The 22,400-nt window shown below is 38.9% G+C and overlaps 1 protein-coding gene across 6 annotated transcripts in view; it reads left to right on the forward strand.

Moving 5' to 3' along the window:
• Positions 1 to 22,400, forward strand: part of LOC139754635 (uncharacterized) — a 529,511-nt gene that overhangs the window by 446,173 nt on the left and 60,938 nt on the right. For all 6 annotated transcript variants that reach the window (XM_071672137.1, XM_071672139.1, XM_071672135.1 and 3 more), the window contains 3 exons: positions 137 to 585; positions 2,927 to 4,456; positions 11,176 to 11,281. In XM_071672137.1, coding sequence (XP_071528238.1) covers positions 137 to 585; positions 2,927 to 4,456; positions 11,176 to 11,281 — 2,085 coding nt within the window. The remainder of the gene's footprint in view (positions 1 to 136; positions 586 to 2,926; positions 4,457 to 11,175; positions 11,282 to 22,400) is intronic.

Below are 22,400 nucleotides of genomic sequence, written 5' to 3' on the forward strand. Positions count from 1 at the left end.
TGTATTCAGTTATGTAGTTTGTTATATTTTTTACATGTGTAGTTTATTGAAATATATATATTGTAGTATACATTAGGTTGTATTGCGAAGTGCAAAGTTTTTAAACTAATCAGTTTCTTATTCTCACTTGTAACAGATCATGAGGTACAAACTCGTACTGCTAGCTTTTCCTCTGAAACAAGTGAGGAAAATGTGGTCAGCAGGAGAGTAAAGAATAATGCCCACATAGAGGATAGCCAACAACACGATAGATGTCCTCAGGAAGAATACACAGGTCATGAAAATGAAGAGAGAAAACAATTCATAAACAAACGTGTATCTTCTATGTCACAGAATAAGTCCACTGTCATTAACAATGATGAAGTAGATCAAGTTTTGAATACAGAATCAGTCTCGTCATTGTCCGTCACTGACTCTGAAGGAGACAGCAGGGGAAAGACAGCTCAAGAGACTAGTGGCAAAAGCAAGGGGATTGAGTCAGTAAAGACAGAGGTAATAGAACCTCCACTACCCAACATCAGAGTTCCGGATGTTGAAGGAACCCTGCATTATGTTGATGCCCTACAGGAGCCTAGCAATCACAAGGTTGGTTTCCAGTTCTTATATTTACATTGGGAATTTGTTTATTCTCTCTAGAAGTTCTTGGGTGGCCATGGCATAATTTTCCATTTGTTTTGTTTATCATTTTTTAATTTATGTATGACAGATTGGTGCATTTTTTGTGACTTTTAACACTTCTGGTGCATAATTGATTTTTTTAAACTATGAATTGGTGCACAAGAATTATAATAGAAAATAAATATTTTTACCTTATGACTTGAGATTCAATCATTCATAGTTCTGGAAAGTAATATTTACCAAATTGGCCAATCCTAAGTACAGTGAGACCCCCAGGTTTTGAATGGGTTCTGCTCCCAGACCCTGTTCATAGGATGAAGTGTTTATAATTTGGAAAAACATAAAGAAAAAAGATGATACATTGAAAAACTTTTAGAAAATTAATGTATACTCTTATGCCTACCTGTAACGAATGAACTCAGTGCTACCAGCACTGCCATCAAGCTTAGTCTTAAAGTCTCTGTACAGACTCTCAACCTTCTCCAGAACCAGCATAAGGCTAACAGGGTTATGATGCTGGTGCTGGTCCTCAAGCCACATCTTTCTCTTCATCCTTCCACTTCCTCCATGGTATCCCCATTTTCCTTGTTTTCTCCACTTCTGACATCCTTATACTCTTTGTCATGCTCTCCTCACTCATCCTCGCCATATATCCAAACCATTTCAGCCCTACCTTTTCAACTATATTTTACATATTTGTTTTACAACCACACTTTTCTCTTACCCAGTTATTTCTTATTCAATCAACCACCATCATACCCCATATTGTCCTCATACATTTTATTTCCAACATTTATTTCCAACACATCAACACTCTTCTTTACATTTTTGCGTATGGTGCATGCCTCACATCTGTACAGTACTGACAGGACTACTGTAGCATCAAACATTCCCAGCTTTTCCCTTACTGCTTTCTGATGACGTGGCCTTGGTGGCAGATTAGAGGGGTAACCGATAACAAGAGTTTGGGAAAGCATTTGAAAAGAGGAAATTGAGACAAAGTGAACAGAAGTAAGTTACTAAGGTGCAGGAAGGGGGAGAGACATGTAGATGTAAGTGTAAATTTGAAAGGGGGGACAGGAGGAAGCACAGTGCTTGAGGTTTTTAGGCACCTGGGAGTGAACATGACATTTGATGGACTAAGGAAACTGAAGTTAAGGCTAAGGTCATGGTTGCATTGTGGAGTGTATGGAATGAGAGGTCAGTATCTGTTTGGGCAGAGGTGGGTACATATAAGTGTTTAGTGGTCTTAACAGTGTTTTATGTATGGATGTGAGTCTTGGGCATTGAACAAAAGAAAGGGAAAGGATGAGCAAGTTAAGAATGAAATGCCTGAAGATGATCCATGGTGTGAGTCAGGTTAATCACATAAGGAATGAGTAAAGGTATGTAATAGAGAGAAGTGGAAGTTTGTGCATTTTGATGGAGAAAGCTGACCAGGATGTGCTGAAATGGTGTGGATTGGACATATAGAGAATATGAGCAAAAGAAGAGTGACCTAGAAGATTTCTTTGCTGTAGATTGGTAGAGCAAGGAGAGGCTGGGACTGAAAAGATGGGAGGGTGGAATGGACAAGGCATTGTAGTATTGAGATCTGGAAATCCAGGAGGGTGAGAGGCATGTATGTAATAGAATTAATTTGATTGATGTCATTCATGTGAGGCGATGCACTTTTATCATGCTGAACAGGGACAGAAAGATTGGTTAAAGTAAACCTAGTATAGTTTGTGGGATTTGGATGTGGATAGTAGGCTGTGCTTTCAGTACATCATACATGACAGCTAGAGAGTGAATTCATGGAATTGAAGCCATCATTCCTTTGTTCCTGATACTACCTTATTGAGGAAGAAAAAGCAGTTAGGTAATAAAAAAGATGTACCAAGTTATTTCTCGCACAACAGCAAGTTATTGTTAGGAACTATTCCATAGTTTACTTTGACCACTTCACCTGCCCTGGTTTAGTTCATTGACAGTATGTCACCCCTTTCCCCTAAATAACACAGCAATCCAGTTTGATCTATCCCATGCCCCATGTATGGCTCCCACCTTCCAGAGTGTTCAGGCTCCAATACCTCCTCCTTATTGTATCGACCTTGATACTCCAAAGCCTTCTTCACTCTGTCCTTCCATCTTATTCTTGGTTCCCTTTCACCCTACTTCTTGGGACATGTAGATGCTCTAAGTCAGTCCTCCTTTGCTTATCCACTTCATGTGTTTGAGGTTTTTCAGCACACTCTGGTCAGCTTTCTTAGAATTACAGTAATGTAAGACATTTTCCCATACATTGTCAACATGTCTTTCTTCACAGATATCCAGTCGAGACATGGAAAGCTATCTTCAGGCAGCTCTTGCTGATTTGGAAACTGAAAGTAAATCTTCAGAACATTCAGATGAATCTTCAGCGCAGTTATCTTTGGAAAAGACACACAAATTACCTCAGTCTTACTCAGACAACAGCTGGGATTACAAGACCCCAGACCCTCCTACTCCCTTCAGAGATGGCCCATCTTCTAGGTTGAATGATGATTCTTCAAGTACATCATCAGAGACAGCACCAGAAATTCTTCATGAAGTTCCCTCTGGGTTTAAGAATTTTTCGAATGGTTCCATCAGTGAATCCAGAAGTGTAAATATCATAGAGAAGAAAGCTTCTATGAAGGCAGGAGAGGAAAGTAATGAATCTGTAAGTAATGTGTCCAGCAGAAATAATTCTACCTCCAGTTTTTCTTCTACTTATAAATCTGAAGAGAAAGCAAAGCAAAGTGTAATAGATGAATTAAAATCAACAATAAAAGAAACAAATAACAATGAGCCAAGAATTGTAGAGCTGAAACCAAAGACCAGGGGTATGGAGACAATTGTACAAATGCCTAAACCACACATCAAAGAAACAGCTCCAGCTGCGGCAAAAACGAAACTAGATGTGGAGGCAAATATAGAGGCTCTTTCAGTCAGGGCCAACGTACCCGTCCAGTATGCTTATGTCCCACAAGTTATTGCCAAAGTTCCAGTTGAGAGTAAAGAATCTGTTTCATTGACGTCCCGTTTAGAAAGTAAAACGAAAAAAGAGTCTGTTTCTAGTTATGAAAGTTGCTGCGATACTTCAGAACCAGAGATAACCCATACTCGTGGAAGATTAGACTCAGACACCAGTTATGAAAGTGTTCCACCTCCTGCACCAGATATTCCACCACCATTTGACTCAGATTTAGAAGTACGAGCATCACGTTCATCATCGGATGTCAGCGATGGCAGCTTCAGAACTCAGTCTAGTCTAGGCTGCCAAAATTCAGATAGTGGTAGTGAGGCAAGTAAGAGTCGAGCACGTGTCATGAACTTCTCAATCTCCACATATACTTCTAGAGCAGAGGAAACTAGTTATGACAAAAAGATTGTCAAGTCAGAATCATTTAGTCACCAGATTAGACCAAAGGCTGGTCACTTGTCAAAAACAGAGTCTTTTTCTACACAGTCTAAATCAGATCAACTAATAGAAGAAAACAAGGAACTTGGTGCTCATAATGACACATCAGCTTCGTCTCTGACCTCCAACAACTTTGAAAAACCAACACTGCCTCAAAAGCCCCACTTCAACGAATTTTCCTCAGCTCCAGTGAAATATTCTCCATTTCTTGTTAAGCCTGCACAGCCTATGAAACCTGCTATACCACCAAATAAGCCCACACTGTATGGAATGCATTCAGAAACCAACCTTAACATCAGTCAGCCAGTGTTTCGTGTTAGTAGCTTGAGTGATCGATCTGCTGCTTATCGCAACAACAACACTGATGGCCATTTTGCTGTCCCTGGTCCTCCTCGTCCACTTCGAAGACTTCAGGTAAGATTCAGACAACCTCAGCTTTATTTTTTTTTTTTTGGGTAATGAGCTTGTGAGACCAATACTGTGCTTGTTTCTGAATGAAAGTGCTAAAAACCTTGATGAAAAGAGATGATATGGTCTGATGTAAATGTTTAGGAAAGATGTCGATACTCTCACGATAATCCTGGTGTTCATTCCTGTATTTGCATTTCCATGTAGGCCTCATCTTTTATTTTTTAGATCTCTGCCTTTAAGATCACTCCAGTTTTATTGGCATGGTGACAGAAAGTTGCCCGAGGCTATTAGCCTCTCCCATTTGAGAGACAATGAAGGACTTTGAGGCTCAGTTACCTTCTAGATAATAGAAGAAGTATGTTGGTGGCTTGCACAGTTGGGAGTAACTTCCAGTAGAGTTTACATGGAATTTTTCAGTAAAAGTTTTGTAAATTACATGCAAAATAGGTATTAACACTCATTCATAATGGATGCCATTGTGTCGTCATAATAAATCTACCTTTAACTCATATTAGATATAGCTTTGGTATCTTGACAAATCTGTGCCTTTATGCTGTATTGGTTGCCAGTTTGGCATTATGAAGGAAAATAATTTACCAGAAATTGAGAAGTCATTTTTATGACACTTCATTTGGTACAGAGGATTGCTTCATGTTCCTACTTTACATGGGTGGATGGAGCTTATGAAGGAGAGTGTCAATTTCCCACTGACCCCTGCTGCTCAAACAGATAGTTTCACTCATATTTGCAGAATGGTATAGAAGCTGTCATTCTTATATAGATACTTTTCTCCTCAGTTCTCTTTATTAGGCTTGTAGCTAACTCATGAATTCCCTCAAGGGGTTGGCCATGGCAAAAGTCTCCATACAAGGAGAACTCCACTGCTGCTTCTTAGCGTTTAATGCCTCACCCTTAATAGGTAACTGGCTGAGGGCAACTGTAGCACAGTGTTTTCAGAGGCTACTACCTAATGTTCCTTTCAACTGCTTCTACCTAATGTTCCACCCTATTGTTCCTGCCTACTGCTTCTACCTCATGCTTCTATCTAATTCTCCTGTCTAATATTCCTTCCTACTGCTTCCATCTATTGTTCCTGCCATTTTGCCCAAAGGCAGGATTATTGCATAAAAAATCTAGAAAAATCTAGAGATATTAAAAATGAGTTGTGAGAGTTAAGTGTTATCATGTATTATGTGAGACAAGGAGAGATTGTATGTTTATGGACAGAATGCCAGCAGACCACATATGGGTGAGGCAGAAAGAAAAGATATCTACCTTGGTCAGAGGAATGCAACTTGACAGCCACTGAAGTGCTAACTCATTTATTCAGCCATCACTAACCCGTCTGATACCCAGACAGGTAGTACCAGTAATATACCTCTCTGGTCAGTGGTTGCCTACTGTCTACTACCTACCAACTAATGATATCATCACAAAGTTAGGCAGAGCTTACACAAAAGCCTTATATTCTTACCAACTGCTCCGATGAACATAAATATTTTACTCATACTTCCAAAACAGTATAAGGACTATGTTTATATTTTTCTTTTTGGACACTTCTTTTATTTAGCCTTTGAATTAGCACATGAACTAATGATCTTTAAGATGTCTACAAAATTGGAGAACATGGGCAGAAGTAAAGTTAGCCTGCACATAAAAATATATTTGTTAGTACCATAGATTGATAGTATAAATGGTATTACTGATGCCTATTTTTTCTACATAATTCTCTTCAATATGTCTTTACCCAACCTTAAGTGATTTACATTCAGACATAACAAACCTAGCATGGAAAAGTGGGAAGAACCTAAGATAATCTCCCTACTGAAGTTGTCCTGTTGAGGCCTGAGAGGCCAGTGGGATTGACGGGTTAAAAAGTGAGTCACATAAAAGGAGAAGTGTTATGTTTGAACTGAATGTTCTAAGAAAAACACTGAAAAATTTTGACACAACCTGGTGTATTGATGTGATAGAAACAAGCAAATCGGAATAGCATACATGTGCATCTTAGAAAAGAATGGCTGATGTCGTACAGCCTGTGACACCTCACATTGGTGGTATGGCATTTAAAGAAGCTCTACATTTTCTTAATCAGGGAGAAGTACACTTGATCACTGCTATTCTTTGACCCACTGTCTGGTGATTTGCTTATTTGTTTTGAAAAACAAACTGAATAATGGAGACGAAAAAAGATAGTAAACATGTGTAACAATGGTATGTGATTGCAAGCAGGTGTGACAAGTATATAATAACATTGTTGCACACTGATATCGAATGTGATATTGGATAAACCACATATATAGCTAACAGAAATAACAGTTTATTGCACATAAGTAAACGGTGAATTCTGTGAGTGAGGTTGAAGACGAAAGCTAAAGTGGTGTTGGTGGCAAGTGAGGCAAGCGATTAAGAAGTAACCTTCACCACTAGGTTCTGCCCTTCCTCCCTTTCTCCTACCTATGGAAAAGCTGCGTCTAATTCTTATGTTGTAACACTGTATGTTGATGTAATGAACATATCATTTTATTTGGGTACAAACAAATAAGAAGTGAAGTAAGAGAGTGAAACGTATTATTCTGAAAACCTCTCTATTGCATCATGAATTTTCTTACCTGATGTTTTCTTACTGCTATGGAATCCACCACTTTTATAAGTAACAAAAATGATGATTTATTGCACAAGAAGTAAACTATCAGTCCAGTGAATGAGACTGAAGTGAAAAATTACGGTGTTAGTGGCAGAAAAAAAGTACTATGAAACAAGCAAGAGAAGCGAAGAGATGAGGAGAGGCAGTAGTGAGAAATGTCATTCATCAGTCTACAAGTCAGGTGGTGAGTGCAAAGTGCTATCCCTGCTGTGATGGCAGAGTCTCATTGTAAGTAATTACTCATTCCCTCTGATTCAGTCCCACCCCACCATTAACGCTAGCTTTTTTGATTAGTTATTATCATGTAAATCTCCTCCCTTCATTGATTTTATGTTCAGAATTATTGTAGAGCATCCTGTATTATTGTTGTTCCCAGCACACATGAAAGAATTAATATTATAGTCTTCGAAAAAAATCCGATGCTTAAGAGGTTTTATTTGTGGAACAAATCCTCTTACCACACGTGCTTATAATGAATATTGTATGTCTGGCAGGATGTTAGTCTTAGAATTTAAATGACAATTTCCTACCTCAATTGCCTCATGTTCTTGAGAGTGGAAGGATGCAACTTTTGCTGGATCTTGTGCGTGTTTAATGATATCGTCACTATTTTTGTACTGGGTGATATTTTATCATATACCTGTAACAAGTCATTTGTCTCAAGAGATTTGCCAAAGAAAAGGCCTATATTCTTGTATAGAAGCACAAAATTGTGTCTCCAAGCAAGATTTCAGGATTTACTGGCAGGCCAAGTTCACCATTTGGAAACTTACTTTTTCTTCCTTTTAATGGCATCCCTCCCTGAAAAGCTAGATCTATTTGATATAGGAAGACCAGTGAGGTGACTTATATTTTGATGAAGTATGAGTTATTGAAAACCAATCCGTCAGGTTATCGGTCACCTTACTGTTTTATAGGTTGACCAGACAGTTTTTATGGGAATGATTACTTTAGAAGGAAGAAAAAAGTGTCCAGGTGTTGAACATGGCCCAGTCAGTATGTCTCAAAATATTGCATGTAGACAAATTTTCTTGCATTCAAGCTTCTACTTCCTAGAACAACTTACTAGGACCTAAGGTTAGGAACTCATAAAGGAGAAATTTCACAGAACAGCAGTAGCAGAAATATCACTGCATACAAGGACAGCAGACAATAGTTGCATCCTTCCAATCTCTGTACTAGGGGGTAACTGAGGCAGCAGGCGAATCATGTCATCTGACTTCTAAGACTGTACCATGTTGCTAGACATAGGAAATTCCCACCATGAGTGAGGAGTTGTTCAACAATGAAATCTGTCACATGAAAGCCTTGTTTTAAACATTAATATTAAGGTATTTTTGCAGTGAGCCCTAATCATAAGGTATTTTTGCAATGAGCCCTCACAACTGACTTCGTTTATTAGCTGTTAATGTGTACATTTTTTTCCTCTTTAATGTTCACCAAAAACGTGACAGAATTATTATTAGTGAGAGATGAGGAAGGATCTTCAGCAAACTGGTGAATGCTCAATTTTCAAACAATACACTTGTATATATGCAAAAAACACAGGAAAATGAAAAACAGTAAGTTCCCAAGTACACTTTCATGCAATGATCACACTGTCAGGGAGATACAAGAATAAGATAGAAGACATAGAACAGTCAGTTGATATACAAGGAAGAGACATAGCTGAGATGTCATTAGCTATGTCTCTCCTCTTTATATTTACTGACTGTTCTACATCTTCTATCTCATTCTTGTATCTCCCCTGACAGTGTGATCATTACACTAAAGTGCACTTGGTAACTTATCGTGTTTCATTTTCCTGTAGTTTTTGCTCATACTAGATCACATGCACCACTGTGACCTCTTGCAGTACACTTATATTTTGTGTACATTTACCACTGTTTGTGTAATTTGGTGCATTGAGTATGCATTTGCCTCTCAAAGCTGTCATGAAAAGTGATAGAAATGTGTCTATGGCTAATTGGCTATTTAACATAGTTTAACATAGATATTATACTTAAGTACACTATTCTTAGCTTTACATTTTTAGAATGCTAAGGTTACTGATGTGCCTGAATTTTATGTTTCTGACATTTTATACTCATTTTTGCATGAAAGGCTGAAAAATTTAAACAGGAATGCAACTATGCCATTATCTCCTCTAATCCTTTGATGGCTACCACCTTAACTTTGTTAACTACCTAGTTGCTCTGATTTTGGTGTTACCTCATCACACCTGCATCTTTGTGTGTATTATAGAATCCCCCACAAGCACAGAAATTACATATACTTTGACATCATAATTGGATTATTGAATGTATATAGCATAAAATAATGCATAAGGTATGGGAATTTCTTTATAAATGTACCAGGGTTTCTCTTTGCTAGAAGTAAAACTTTTATGGCAATTTATCATTTCATAAAGAATAATCAAAAGTGTGTAGATTTGTCAGTATTGTCTGTTTTATATAACTGAAAGTAATATGCCTTTGGGATAAACCTGGCATATTGTTCAACATGTTCCTGATGTTAGCTTCCTCCTTTGAAGAACTTTTATGAAATTTTGAATGTCTTCAGAAGTGTGTAGATTTCTCTGAGAGAGCTTGGGAAGTGAGTCAGTTGTTGTTCGCTGATGATACAGCGCTGGTGGCTGATTCATGTGAGAAACTGCAGAAGCTGGTGACTGAGTTTGGTAAAGTGTGTGAAAGAAGAAAGTTAAGAGTAAATGTGAATAAGAGCAAGGTTATTAGATACAGTAGGGTTGAGGGTCAAGTCAATTGGGAGGTAAGTTTGAATGGAGAAAAACTGGAGGAAGTAAAGTGTTTTAGATATCTGGGAGTGGATCTGGCAGCGGATGGAACCATGGAAGCGGAAGTGGATCATAGGGTGGGGGAGGGGGCGAAAATTCTGGGAGCCTTGAAGAATGTGTGGAAGTCGAGAACATTATCTCGGAAAGCAAAAATGGGTATGTTTGAAGGAATAGTGGTTCCAACAATGTTGTATGGTTGCGAGGCGTGGGCTATGGATAGAGTTGTGCGCAGGAGGATGGATGTGCTGGAAATGAGATGTTTGAGGACAATGTGTGGTGTGAGGTGGTTTGATCGAGTAAATAACGTGAGGGTAAGAGATATGTGTGGAAATAAAAAGAGCGTGGTTGAGAGAGCAGAAGAGGGTGTTTTGAAATGGTTTGGGCACATGGAGAGAATGAGTGAGGAAAGATTGACCAAGAGGATATATGTGTCGGAGGTGGAGGGAACGAGGAGAAGAGGGAGACCAAATTGGAGGTGGAAAGATGGAGTGAAAAAGATTTTGTGTGATCGGGGCCTGAACATGCAGGAGGGTGAAGGGAGGGCAAGGAATAGAGTGAATTGGAGCGATGTGGTATACCGGGGTTGACGTGCTGTCAGTGGATTGAATCAAGGCATGTGAAGCGTCTGGGGTAAACCATGGAAAGCTGTGTAGGTATGTATATTTGCGTGTGTGGACGTATGTATATACATGTGTATGGGGGTGGGTTGGGCCATTTCTTTCGTCTGTTTCCTTGCGCTACCTCGCAAACGCGGGAGACAGCGACAAAAAAAGAAAAAAAAAAAATGAATATTATATCCTTTGGGATAAATTTGTCTCCTTGTTCACTCTTTTTCTTTATGTTAGCTTCTTCATATAAGCCATGTCTATGATTTTACATATTTTTTGGATGTAATTTTAATTTCAAGGCAATCTATGATTTTACAGATATTTTATGCCAGATATAAAAAACTTTATGATGGTCATATGAAGTGAAAACTTAAAAAAGGAAATAACATGTTCATTTTTGGGTAGGGAGTGGCAGCCTTTCATGGAACCCTCATAAAATCTTTGTGACGTTCAAAGGGTTAAACTTTGTTTTTTACTGTTTATTTTTTTCCCTGTGCCACAATGAAGTTAGGGGACTTCCTGACCTGTATTGAAAGGGTTAAGAACCTCCCTATTATTAGTCTTTTTTATGTGGAATTGCCATCTGCAGAAATACATATTAGTTTTTTTGTTTTGAAGATGAGTCATATTTTCATTTTTCTATTATTTTTTCCTTTTATTATTCTTTCTTTAGCGAGCTGACAGCCAGGAGAATCTTGGACGTGCTACATCTCTTCTTAATCTTTCCAGCAATAATTATGAACTTAGGAAGGCTCAATCCTCATATGATGTTTCTTATGGTGAGTACCTTTTTTGCAGTATTATACATATTTTCTTGTGCTGGTTATTAAGATATGTATATTATTGGTGTTTTCTGCCAGGAAAAGAGCAAGCAGAACGTCATAGATAGTAGACAGTGTTCTAGATTTCTTGGACTTTAGTGAAAGTAAATGCTGTATATATATTTTCCTTTACCCCCATTGTAATTTAAAATTCCTCTCAGTTTGCACTTAGAAATGTAAGCAGTTAAAATGTATTGCTTTTCATATTATATTTTTTATCTTGTTATAGGTAAGTAGGCCATCTCCGAAGATGCTGAAATGGTGTCTAAGAGAGATTTAAAGGGAACTTAGATATATGGTGAAATATGTTATTATAACTGCTAGTGTGATCTTACTGCAAAACACAGTATAAGCTGAGTTAAGGGATGTGAGCATCTTTAAAACATACAGGCCCTCTGGGCGCACATTTGCTTGCTCTTACAGAGAGCTACCATAGCCTCCTTGACCACCACCAAACACTCCATCCTTGGCCTCCATACCCTCACTCAACATCACCACTACCTTCATCCCTGACTACCACACCATCTCTCTCCATCACCATTCCTTTCCTCCCTGGCTGCCCCACCCTTTCTCCACCACCATACTATCTCTTCACCATCACCACTCCTTTCCTTGGCTCCCACACCCTCCTTTGCCATGCCATGGCACTCTCCATCCCTCACTACCTCCACTTCCTAGTTCTTAGGCCACTACACTTTGGACAGTGTAATGTCATAATTCTGTGGCTTGACCATTTACCCCACTGTTTTTCCTCTTCATACTTTCTGTATTGCCTACACATCCTTCCATTTGACTTATGATAACACTGTATAGTACGATATTTTACTGAAAATACATCACTCCAGAAGTGAACAAAATCAGTTTTGCATAGTAAATGGATGAATTAGTGAAAAGTGTGTATGGGAGTTAGTGGTTGCACATCTGGCAGCTTCCTCACGTTATATGCAGAAGACAGGTAGACAGACAGGAGCATTTTATATGGTATAGATGATTAGTAATCTATATACAGTGTTGATGAGACATAATGACCACATACACAAAATACTGTAGTTACCATCAAAACAAAGTTTTCCAGAGCTTGTAGGAGTATTAGACAAGATGACAGCAGTTAACGCTAAACACATAAGGAACAATATGGGAAATTTACACATAGAAAGTTTATACATACAGTACAGCTCTCCTTACTACCAACCCTCACCACCTGCTGGTTTCTTCTTTCAGACAGGAACTTTAACATTAACTGGGAAAAGGAAGAATGGTTGCACATTGTGTTATATGGCCAAAGGAAAATTTGGTGCCAAAATCTTACCTGTTTTCTCAAGAGGGGTACATAATAGTAAAGAGGGAAAGAGGAGGCAAAATAAGGGGAAGATTGACCTTAATTTTCAGGAGTCAGTGGAAGATGACCCATTCAAACAATACATTCAGGAAGAGTAAGTATAGGAAAGAAATGCATAGTGGTGTTGTTATTATAGAGATCAAAGAATTTCAGATACCCAGAACAGATATACAATGAAGGAACAATCAGGATAGTACAGAAAGCAGTAAAACATGAATTTTTTTGGAGATGTTAAAGTACTGATAATGAGGGATTTGAACTCTAAAGTGATAGATTGTAGGAATTTAGATACTCTTGGAGATGGGGAGTTGTGGAGACAAGATTTTAGAGTGTATATAGGAAAATTTCACTTACCAACATAGTGAACAGACTGGAGTAATAATACATAATCATTGCAAGACGTTATCTTCACTCATACGTCCTTGGATATTGTGGAGATAAGGGAGAGAGCAGTACAAGGTAGAGGAGTCATTGGGTCCCTTTATAGAATTATGAAGGGTAGAGATTTATGGAAGTGAAGGAAGGATTACAGCATAGTCCTATCAACCCAGACTTATGCAGCTGAAACATGGACTTGGAATGAGTTGCAGAGGTCAAGAATCCAGGCTATGGAAACTACCTTTTTGAGAGAAGCATGTGGTATGACTAGATGGAATGAAGAAAATAAAGGGGTGTATAAGAAATGTAGTACAGCAGGGAATGCATAGGGAATGAAATGTGGAGTGGTAAAGTGGGTGAAATATAATACTTTTAGGTGCTTTGGGTGTTTGGAGAGTGTATGATAGCATGAGTAAAGGGGTTGGTGTGAGAGGAAGACCTCCTGTGACATTGGGAGATAGAGTGGAAGAGTCCTGGAGGGAGAGAAGTGATGGAAGAATGTGTGGAATAGTATATGCCAGGGAGGCATGAAAGGACATGGATAAGTGGAGGCTCTTTTGCTGTGGCCACCCTCTCGATGGAGGTTCCCAGTGTGAAAGGGCATCTGAGATGTAGGTAGATAGAACTGGTAAAAGTGATGATTTAGTGCTAAAGTTCGATTGTGTGGTAAATGAATAAGTTAAAAGAGCTGAGAACCCAAGACTGAGATATAATAATAGCAACTAAACATACCTCAACAATATCTTTGATAACATAGATTGGATTATGGAGTTGTGGAACCATGACGTTGTGTGTTGAGAGGTTCTATGAAATTTACAGTGGAGTAGGAACATGGGTACCTGTGGCCCCAAAGATGCAGGGAGTGTCAAGAAAGGTGGAAGATTGGTTTAGTAAATGATGTTAGAATGCAAAAGAATTTCGAGATGTGGAGTGTAGAAAAGCTTTTAAAAGCAATGTGGGAAGGTAGAGATGAGGATGAGTGGCTCCAGGTGAAAGTGGGTCTGTAGCAGTGGTGTGTTTAGTTCAAGTCATGGTTGTGGCAGTCAATCCACAGGCAACCCAAGCTGTTAATCCTCCTGTAGGGATTGGTCAATATTATAGGTACCTGGCTTAGGCTAATATATTATATTAAGAATATATGGTGTGGGAGGCAAGTTGTTAGAAGCAGTGAAAAGTTTTTATCGAAGATGTAAGGCATGTGTACGTGTAGGAAGAGAAGAAAGTGATTGTTTCTCAGTGAATGTAGGTTTGCGGCAGGGGTGTGTGATCTCTCCATGGCTGTTTAATTTGTTTATGGATGGGGTTGTTAGGGAGGTAAATGCAAGAGTTTTGGAAAGAGGGGCAAGTATGCAGTCTGTTGTGGATGAGAGAACTTGGGAAGTGAGTCAGTTGTTGTTCGCTGATGATACAGTGCTGGTGGCTGATTCGTGTGAGAAACTGCAGAAGCTGAGTTGATGACTGAGTTTGGTAAAGTGTGTGAAAGAAGAAAGCTGAGAGTAAATGTGAATAAGAGCAAGGTTATTAGGTACACTAGGGTTGAGCGACAAGTCAATTGGGAGGTAAGTTTGAATGGAGAAAAACTGGAGGAAGTGAAATGTTTTAGTTATCTGGGAGTGGATCTGGCAGCGGATGGTACCATGGAAGCGGAAGTGAATCATAGGGTGGGGGAGGGGGCAAAAGTTCTGGGAGCGTTGAAGAATGTGTGGAAGTCGAGAACATTATCTCGGAAAGCAAAAGTGGGTATGTTTGAAGGAATAGTGGTTCCAACAATGTTATATGGTTGCGAGGCGTGGGCTATAGATAGAGTTGTGAGGAGGAGGGTGGATTAGCTGGAAATGAGATGTTTGAGGACAATATGTGATGTGAGGTGGTTTGATCGAGTAAGTAATTATAGAGTAAGAGAGATATGTGGTAATAAAAAGAGTTTGGTTGAGAGAGCAGATGAGGGTGTTTTGAAATGGTTTGGTCACACGGAGAGAATGTGAGGAAAGATTGACCAAGAGGATATATGTGTCAGAGGTGGAGGGAACGAGGAGAAGTGGGAGACCAAATTGGAGGTGGAAAGATGGAGTGAAAAAGATTTTGAGTGATTGGGGCCTGAACATGCAGGAGGGTGAAATGCGTGCAAGGAATAGAGTGAATTGCAACTATGTGGTATACCGGGGTCGACGTGCTGTCTATGGATTGAACCAGGGCATGTGAAGCGTCTGGGGTAAACCATGGAAAGTTGTGTGGGGCCTGAATGTGGAAAGGGAGCTGTGGTTTCGTTGCATTATTACATGACAGCTAGAGACTGAGTGTGAACGAATGTGGCCTTTGTTGGCCTTTCCTAGCGCTACCTCGCACACATGAGGGGGAAGGGATTTTTTTTTATTTTATGTGTGGCGGGGTGGCGATGGGAATGAATAAAGGCATACTGTGAATTATGTACATGTGTATATGTGTATATGTCTGTGTGTGTATATATATGTATACGTTGAGATGTATAGGTATGTGTATTGGCGTGTGTGGACATGTATGTATATGCATGTGTATGTGGGTGGGTTGGGCCATTCTTTCGTCTGTTTCCTTGCGCTACCTCGCTAACGCGGGAGACAGCGACAAAGCAAAATAATGATAATGATGATAATAATAATAACAATATATATATGTATATTATTATTATTATTATTATTATTATTATTATTATTATTATTATACTTTGTCGTCTCCCACACACACACACACACACACACATATATATATATATATATATATATATATATATATATATATATATATATATATATATATATATATATATATATATATATATATATATATATATATATATATTGTGGTAAGTTTTTTTTGTTAGGCAGACTGGTAAGGATCTTTCTGTTAGACTTAAGCACCATAAATATAGTATAAGAACAGGACAAGAATCAAATGCTTTGTTTTATCACGTTAAAAACTGTGATCACTGTATTGACTGGAGTAATGCTATCTCGTTTATTAACTCCAGTACCACGAGAAATATCAAATCTTCTATTATTGAATACACAAAGAATTATAACCTTAATATTAGTGAAGGTCTATACGAATTGGATAACTTTATTTTTGATAAAATTTGTGAACAATTCACCTTCTTGTCCACATAATAAGTTTATGGTATGCTCGTTGTCTGTCTTGGACAATCACGTTTACCAAATGGCGTACTACCCACGTCTCTTCGTTGTATATCAATTGACTTTTATATTTCTCTCTTGTGTGTCTCCTGATGATGTGATTATTGCACGAAAGTGCACTTGGGAACTTATCGACAAAGTATGATAAATAATATATATATATATATATATATATATATATATATATATATATATATATATATATATATATATATATATATATGAGAGTGAGTGCTGAAATTACAGAGGTATAAGTTTGTTGAGTATTCCTGGTAAATTATATGGGAGGGTATTGATTGAGAGGGTGAAGGCATGTACAGAGCATCAGATTGGGGAAGAGCAGTGTGGTTTCAGAAGTGGTAGAGGATGTGTGGATCAGGTGTTTGCTTTGAAGAATGTATGTGAGAAATACTTAGAAAAGCAAATGGATTTGTATGTAGCATTTATGGATCTGGAGAAGGCGTATGATAGAGTTGATAGAGATGCTCTGTGGAAGGTATTAAGAATATATGGTGTGGGAGGCAAGTTGTTAGAAGCAGTGAAAAGTTTTTATCGAAGATGTAAGGCATGTGTACGTGTAGGAAGAGAGGAAAGTGATTGGTTCTCAGTGAATGTAGGTTTGCGGCAGGGGTGTGTGATGTCTCCATGGTTGTTTAATTTGTTTATGGATGGGGTTGTTAGGGAGCTGAATGCAAGAGTTTTGGAAAGTGGGGCAAGTATGAAGTCTGTTGGGGATGAGAGAGCTTGGGAAGTGAGTCAGTTGTTGTTCGCTGATGATACAGCGCTGGTGGCTGATTCATGTGAGAAACTGCAGAAGCTGGTGACTGAGTTTGGTAAAGTGTGTGAAAGAAGAAAGTTAAGAGTAAATGTGAATAAGAGCAAGGTCATTAGGTACAGTAGGGTTGAGGGTCAAGTCAATTGGGAGGTAAGTTTGAATGGAGAAAAACTGGAGGAAGTAAAGTGTTTTAGATATCTGGGAGTGGATCTGGCAGCGGATGGAACCATGGAAGCGGAAGTGGATCATAGGGTGGGGGAGGGGGCGAAAATCCTGGGAGCCTTGAAGAATGTGTGGAAGTCGAGAACATTATCTCGGAAAGCAAAAATGGGTATGTTTGAAGGAATAGTGGTTCCAACAATGTTGTATGATTGCGAGGCGTGGGCTATGGATAGAGTTGTGCGCAGGAGGATGGATGTGCTGGAAATGAGATGTTTGAGGACAATGTGTGGTGTGAGGTGGTTTGATCGAGTAAGTAACGTAAGGGTAAGAGAGATGTGTGGAAATAAAAAGAGCGTGGTTGAGAGAGCAGAAGAGGGTGTTTTGAAATGGTTTGGGCACATGGAGAGAATGAGTGAGGAAAGATTGACCAAGAGGATATATGTGTCGGAGGTGGAGGGAACGAGAAGTGGGAGACCAAATTGGAGTTGGAAAGATGGAGTGAAAAAGATTTTGAGTGATCGGGGCCTGAACATGCAGGAGGGTGAAAGGAGGGCAAGGAATAGAGTGAATTGGAGCGATGTGGTATACCGGGGTTGACTTGCTGTCAGTGGATTGAATCAGGGCATGTGAAGCGTCTGGGGTAAACCATGAAAAGCTGTGTAGGTATGTATATTTGCGTGTGTGGACGTATGTATATACATGTGTATGGGGGTGGGTTGGGCCATTTCTTTCGTCTGTTTCCTTGCGCTACCTCGCAAACGCGGGAGACAGCGACAAAGCAAAAAAAAAGAAATATATATATATATATATATATATATATATATATATATATATATATATATATATATATATATATATATATAACGTTATTGAGGTGGCCTTGATTAGGGCATTCAGGTGCCCATGCCGTCACAGCTGACATTAAAAAATATAACAAGGAGGATGAGTGGTACCAGGCGAAAGTGGGTCTGCGGCAAGGGGTATGTGATGTGACTGTGGCCTTGCCGAAGGTGGCACCACTTGTGGGTGGAGTTTGGTATATATATATATATATATATATATATATATATATTGAAGGCTCCAGTCACCGACGAAAGTCCACATGAAGGCCGGACCATAACTGAAATATAGAGAGAATTATGAAAGTGAAAAAGTAAAGACAAGAAAAGGTATTATGGAAATATAGAGGAAGTGAAAAAAAAATGACTGTGCCAGGTCGTAGTTATTGACTCTACAGAGCATGGACTACAAGTGCTAATAATAGCATTTAAATGTTTGTGGGACATACTTTATTGGGAAATATGAGAAGATGGTGAGTTCCAAAGCTTCGAGGTGTAGGGAAAGTTATCAAAACGGCCCATCGTTGAGTTGCCGACGGCCACACAGTAAACATGTGACGCAGCAGCTTGCCGAGTATTGCGTGGATTAGCTAGTGGTGGGGGCACACACGCAGCCAGCTCTCACGAGCAAAAACCAAAGTAATACTGTGGACCGGCTGCCGCGATCGAGATTCGAACCTTTGCAGAATCGATCCCAGGCAACCCGTATAAACTTGATGCTAACCGCTACAACACTGAAATACGTTTGCAATATTTTATGTGTAATGCTAGATTAGAAGCATAGCAAAGATAACTTTTGAACTTGGATGAATAATGCATCAATGCTCCTTTTGCATTATGGAAAATGATATTAGGGTTATGTTAATCAGGTAAAGTGTACAATAAAACTGAAACAAGATAAATCTCCAGAACTTCAACCAGCCTTGCGTAGAGGCCGAGATTTACGTTAATCTTCAGTGACATATGGTAAATATACCAAGAAAAATATTGTCATCAGCTACATTTGCTGCATGCACAACGAACAAAATTCTAAGGCATTTAATGGTAATGACGATTTGACATTTTAATTTTTTCAGTTGACTTCGAAAATATTTTGAATGTCGATTGCTATAGATGTTTTCATAAGATCTTTTGTTTTTTAGAATTTCCCTTGATTTTAAACTACAGTTCATAAGATCATCATAACCCCCATTACGTTCATAATCAGTTACTGTAGCAGAAAATGGAATGCATTGAATCACGTTCCTCCGCGACAAAATCACTGCTTCTAAGTTTATTGATATGCCTTCCTTTCATATACATAAGTTATGTAAGAGGTACCCCTAAACTGATAGTTTACCAATATACGTACATTCATATATAGTATTTATTTGGATACCTTCTTTAGAAAGTATTTATGTATACGGTGTCAGCATTTTTAGAATTTAGTCGTAGAGGTACGATCACAAAACAAATTTGGCGTAATTGATAATGTTTATTAGAACAGAAAATGACTTATAGTATTGTTTGGGTACATTATTAGTTTTTTCCGATTGAGTTACTGCTGCTGATGTACCCATCACCAACACTGTCTCACACCATCACACGTTCACTCCTTTGTATTTCGTACCTTGATTTAATGCAAAACATTACGAGATGTTGATTAATCCATCTAAATTTTTTGTGGTCTTTTATCTAGATTGTTTTGATATACACATGTTCAAATTTTAAAGGCACTTGACATGTCGCATGGAGCTTTACGTGGATTTTTTTAAGTTCACAGTAACTCACTTTTTTCTGCAGACCGCCTTTCTGCTGTAGCAGAGGTGCTGGTGCTGTATGTCATATTTACGGATATTCTCTTTAAACACGAGTTTCCTCATTATTTCACACTCACCTTTTGTAATCACACATTTCATCGCAATTTCTAGTGGCTGCCTTTTTTTTTATGTAGGTTTTAAGATACTGTATCATATCTGTTGTAGGATTTATTCAACCACATTATGACTGGAATTTCGTAAACTTGCTGCTTGATAATGCTCAAGGTTGCATTCTATCTTTATTGTCTTCATGAATACTTTGAAGTAAGCGCTTCCTTAAAACTTAATCGAATTTTCAATAGAAGTCAGAACCCATAAGGACGGTGTTGGTGTACAGTACTAGTGAATAAGATCTTGCATAGGTGGAGCGTGCCTACACTCTAGATTTTCAACCAGTTTGACCAGCCGACGCCCATAGCCAAGGCCTGTTCCCTCAGCCCACACTCTTGCCGCTTGTACGGCTGTCGCTGCTGCTATAATGATTTGTCACAATGTCTCATTACTCTTGGATAGGTCCGCTTCTGGCTTGATTGTGTCTACCGTTTGGGCATGGTTTATTTATTCACCTTATGTCCAACTTTGTTAAACTTGCCGTTGTGTTGTCCATTGATTCTGTGCCTTCGATCGAGCTGTTGTGTACTGCCTTATATATATATATATATATATATATATATATATATATATAAAAGGGCACCTTATATTTGGCTTCACAAGCTTCGAGACTATGCTACAATCATTAGGTGAAAAATGATGGAGTCCCTTGGAGTGAGAAGTTCCTCGGGTTATATACTCCTTTCCTTCCAGGGACGGTGATGCAGCCCCACCAAAGTTGACTTGTCGCCCGCAGTGATATTGCAAGCGGTGTCCGGTAACACCTGTACACATAAAATAGATGAATAGTTAATATTAGGTACAACAGCATTCGATGTACCTATGCCTTCGTGGATTGTGACTGCCCTGATATCATTGTGACTGGGTGTAGCAAGGAGTCTTTTGGGATGTGTGTGTATGAAACTTAAACAGTAAAGGAATTGCACAACTAAAGTACCCCATTGCTTACTGTGGTTTCCCCCCATTGCTTACTGTGGTTTCCCTCATGAAAAGTTGTTCTTCAGATGTGGTGTGTGCAGCATAACCAAAGTTGTAAATCGCGGTTTTGTATTTATTTTTTCTAAGTTCAAGGGTGTACGTTTACCTATGAACAGTGTAACTTAGATATTCATTCCCTATTCAGCAAAACTTTGCTGAATTTTACCGTTTTGGGGAGGGCTCAGTGATCATAATGGAACATGCTTCCTACACCATTACTTTTATTCAGACTAGCACAGTCACTTGGACGATTATATGTGCAGTGCTCGCATATATGTGTACTTCTAGGCTTTCAAGAATTTTCCGACTTTGAATGCTTTCCTTTCCACGTAAGACAATCCATCTTCCAAAATCGCATACATGAAAACTTGGTAACATTTTTCTTCGAATTGTTGACAGAAGTAACTTAATTGTCAGACCGACACATTTGATTGCTCAAAAGAAACTACATACAGACAGCTTTTTCGCCATTATAATCTGTCATATGTTACCTTTTAATTTTCGAACGAAACTATCCGGTGTTTGTAGTAAGCATGGTTGTTATGATAATAAATGAAATGGTTATTCTCATTTTTTCGCTCTCGTTTCTTACAAATATTTCGTTAGATAAGGTTGAGCGGGACATTCGGAGTGACGGTCGAACGACCAGGTCGAATCTATGATCTCCGGACGCTTGACCAGATGTGTTAAGTCAGCATCGCTCCTAATGGGTATGGAGGCCGCTTTTTACTATCAGCTGTTTGTATCGGTATGCAGACGGTGTGTGCAGCCTTCACCGGGATGTGGGAGGCGCGGAGGGAGATGCAAAATGGTTGTTGGTGGTGAGCCTGTCTGCCGGGGAGGGCTGTGCCAACGGCTGCTTGAGAGTTGATTCGTGGGGAACTGAGGATGAGGAAGATCACAACCATCGAACGCTGTAAGGGAACTCTCTCCCTCATCCGTTGATTTTGGTATTGTGGTTGTAGGACATAACTAGAAATGTATTTCGTCTCGATGATAGTCCTTGGACGTTGGTGGGCAGGTAACATAGCCGGCCAGGCCGCCTGCACACCATGGTAATCACTCCGCACTACTGCCCACAGCCATTCCTTGTCCACGTAACACCTCTGTGCGTTGAACCATTTAAAGTAGAGGAGGTGCGTTAATGAGTGCTATGCTACTCGACTTAATCGCCCTTACTGTTCGAACAAGAATATCATTCCTATAAGAGAGTTTAAGGGGGAGGATGGTGCTGGTGTTGGCTTTTTCCATGTTATTTTTATGCATAAAGAAGTCCGTGTCATTATATATATATATATATATATATATATATATATATATATATATATATATATATATATATATATATATATATCAGTTGATTTGAAAGCCAAATTGCTTAATTTTGTGTAAGTAGTGTCGTTCAGATACTTGATTTTACTAGGACCAAATGCTTTTCAGACTCCACAAATTCAAACCGATCATTCAAACGCGTCATGATTCTTTACATACAACTGTTAACATGGTGGCGTTTCTGGTGTTGTATCTTC

Source organism: Panulirus ornatus, chromosome 17, assembly GCF_036320965.1.
Source record: "Panulirus ornatus isolate Po-2019 chromosome 17, ASM3632096v1, whole genome shotgun sequence".
NCBI lineage: Eukaryota > Metazoa > Arthropoda > Malacostraca > Decapoda > Palinuridae > Panulirus > Panulirus ornatus.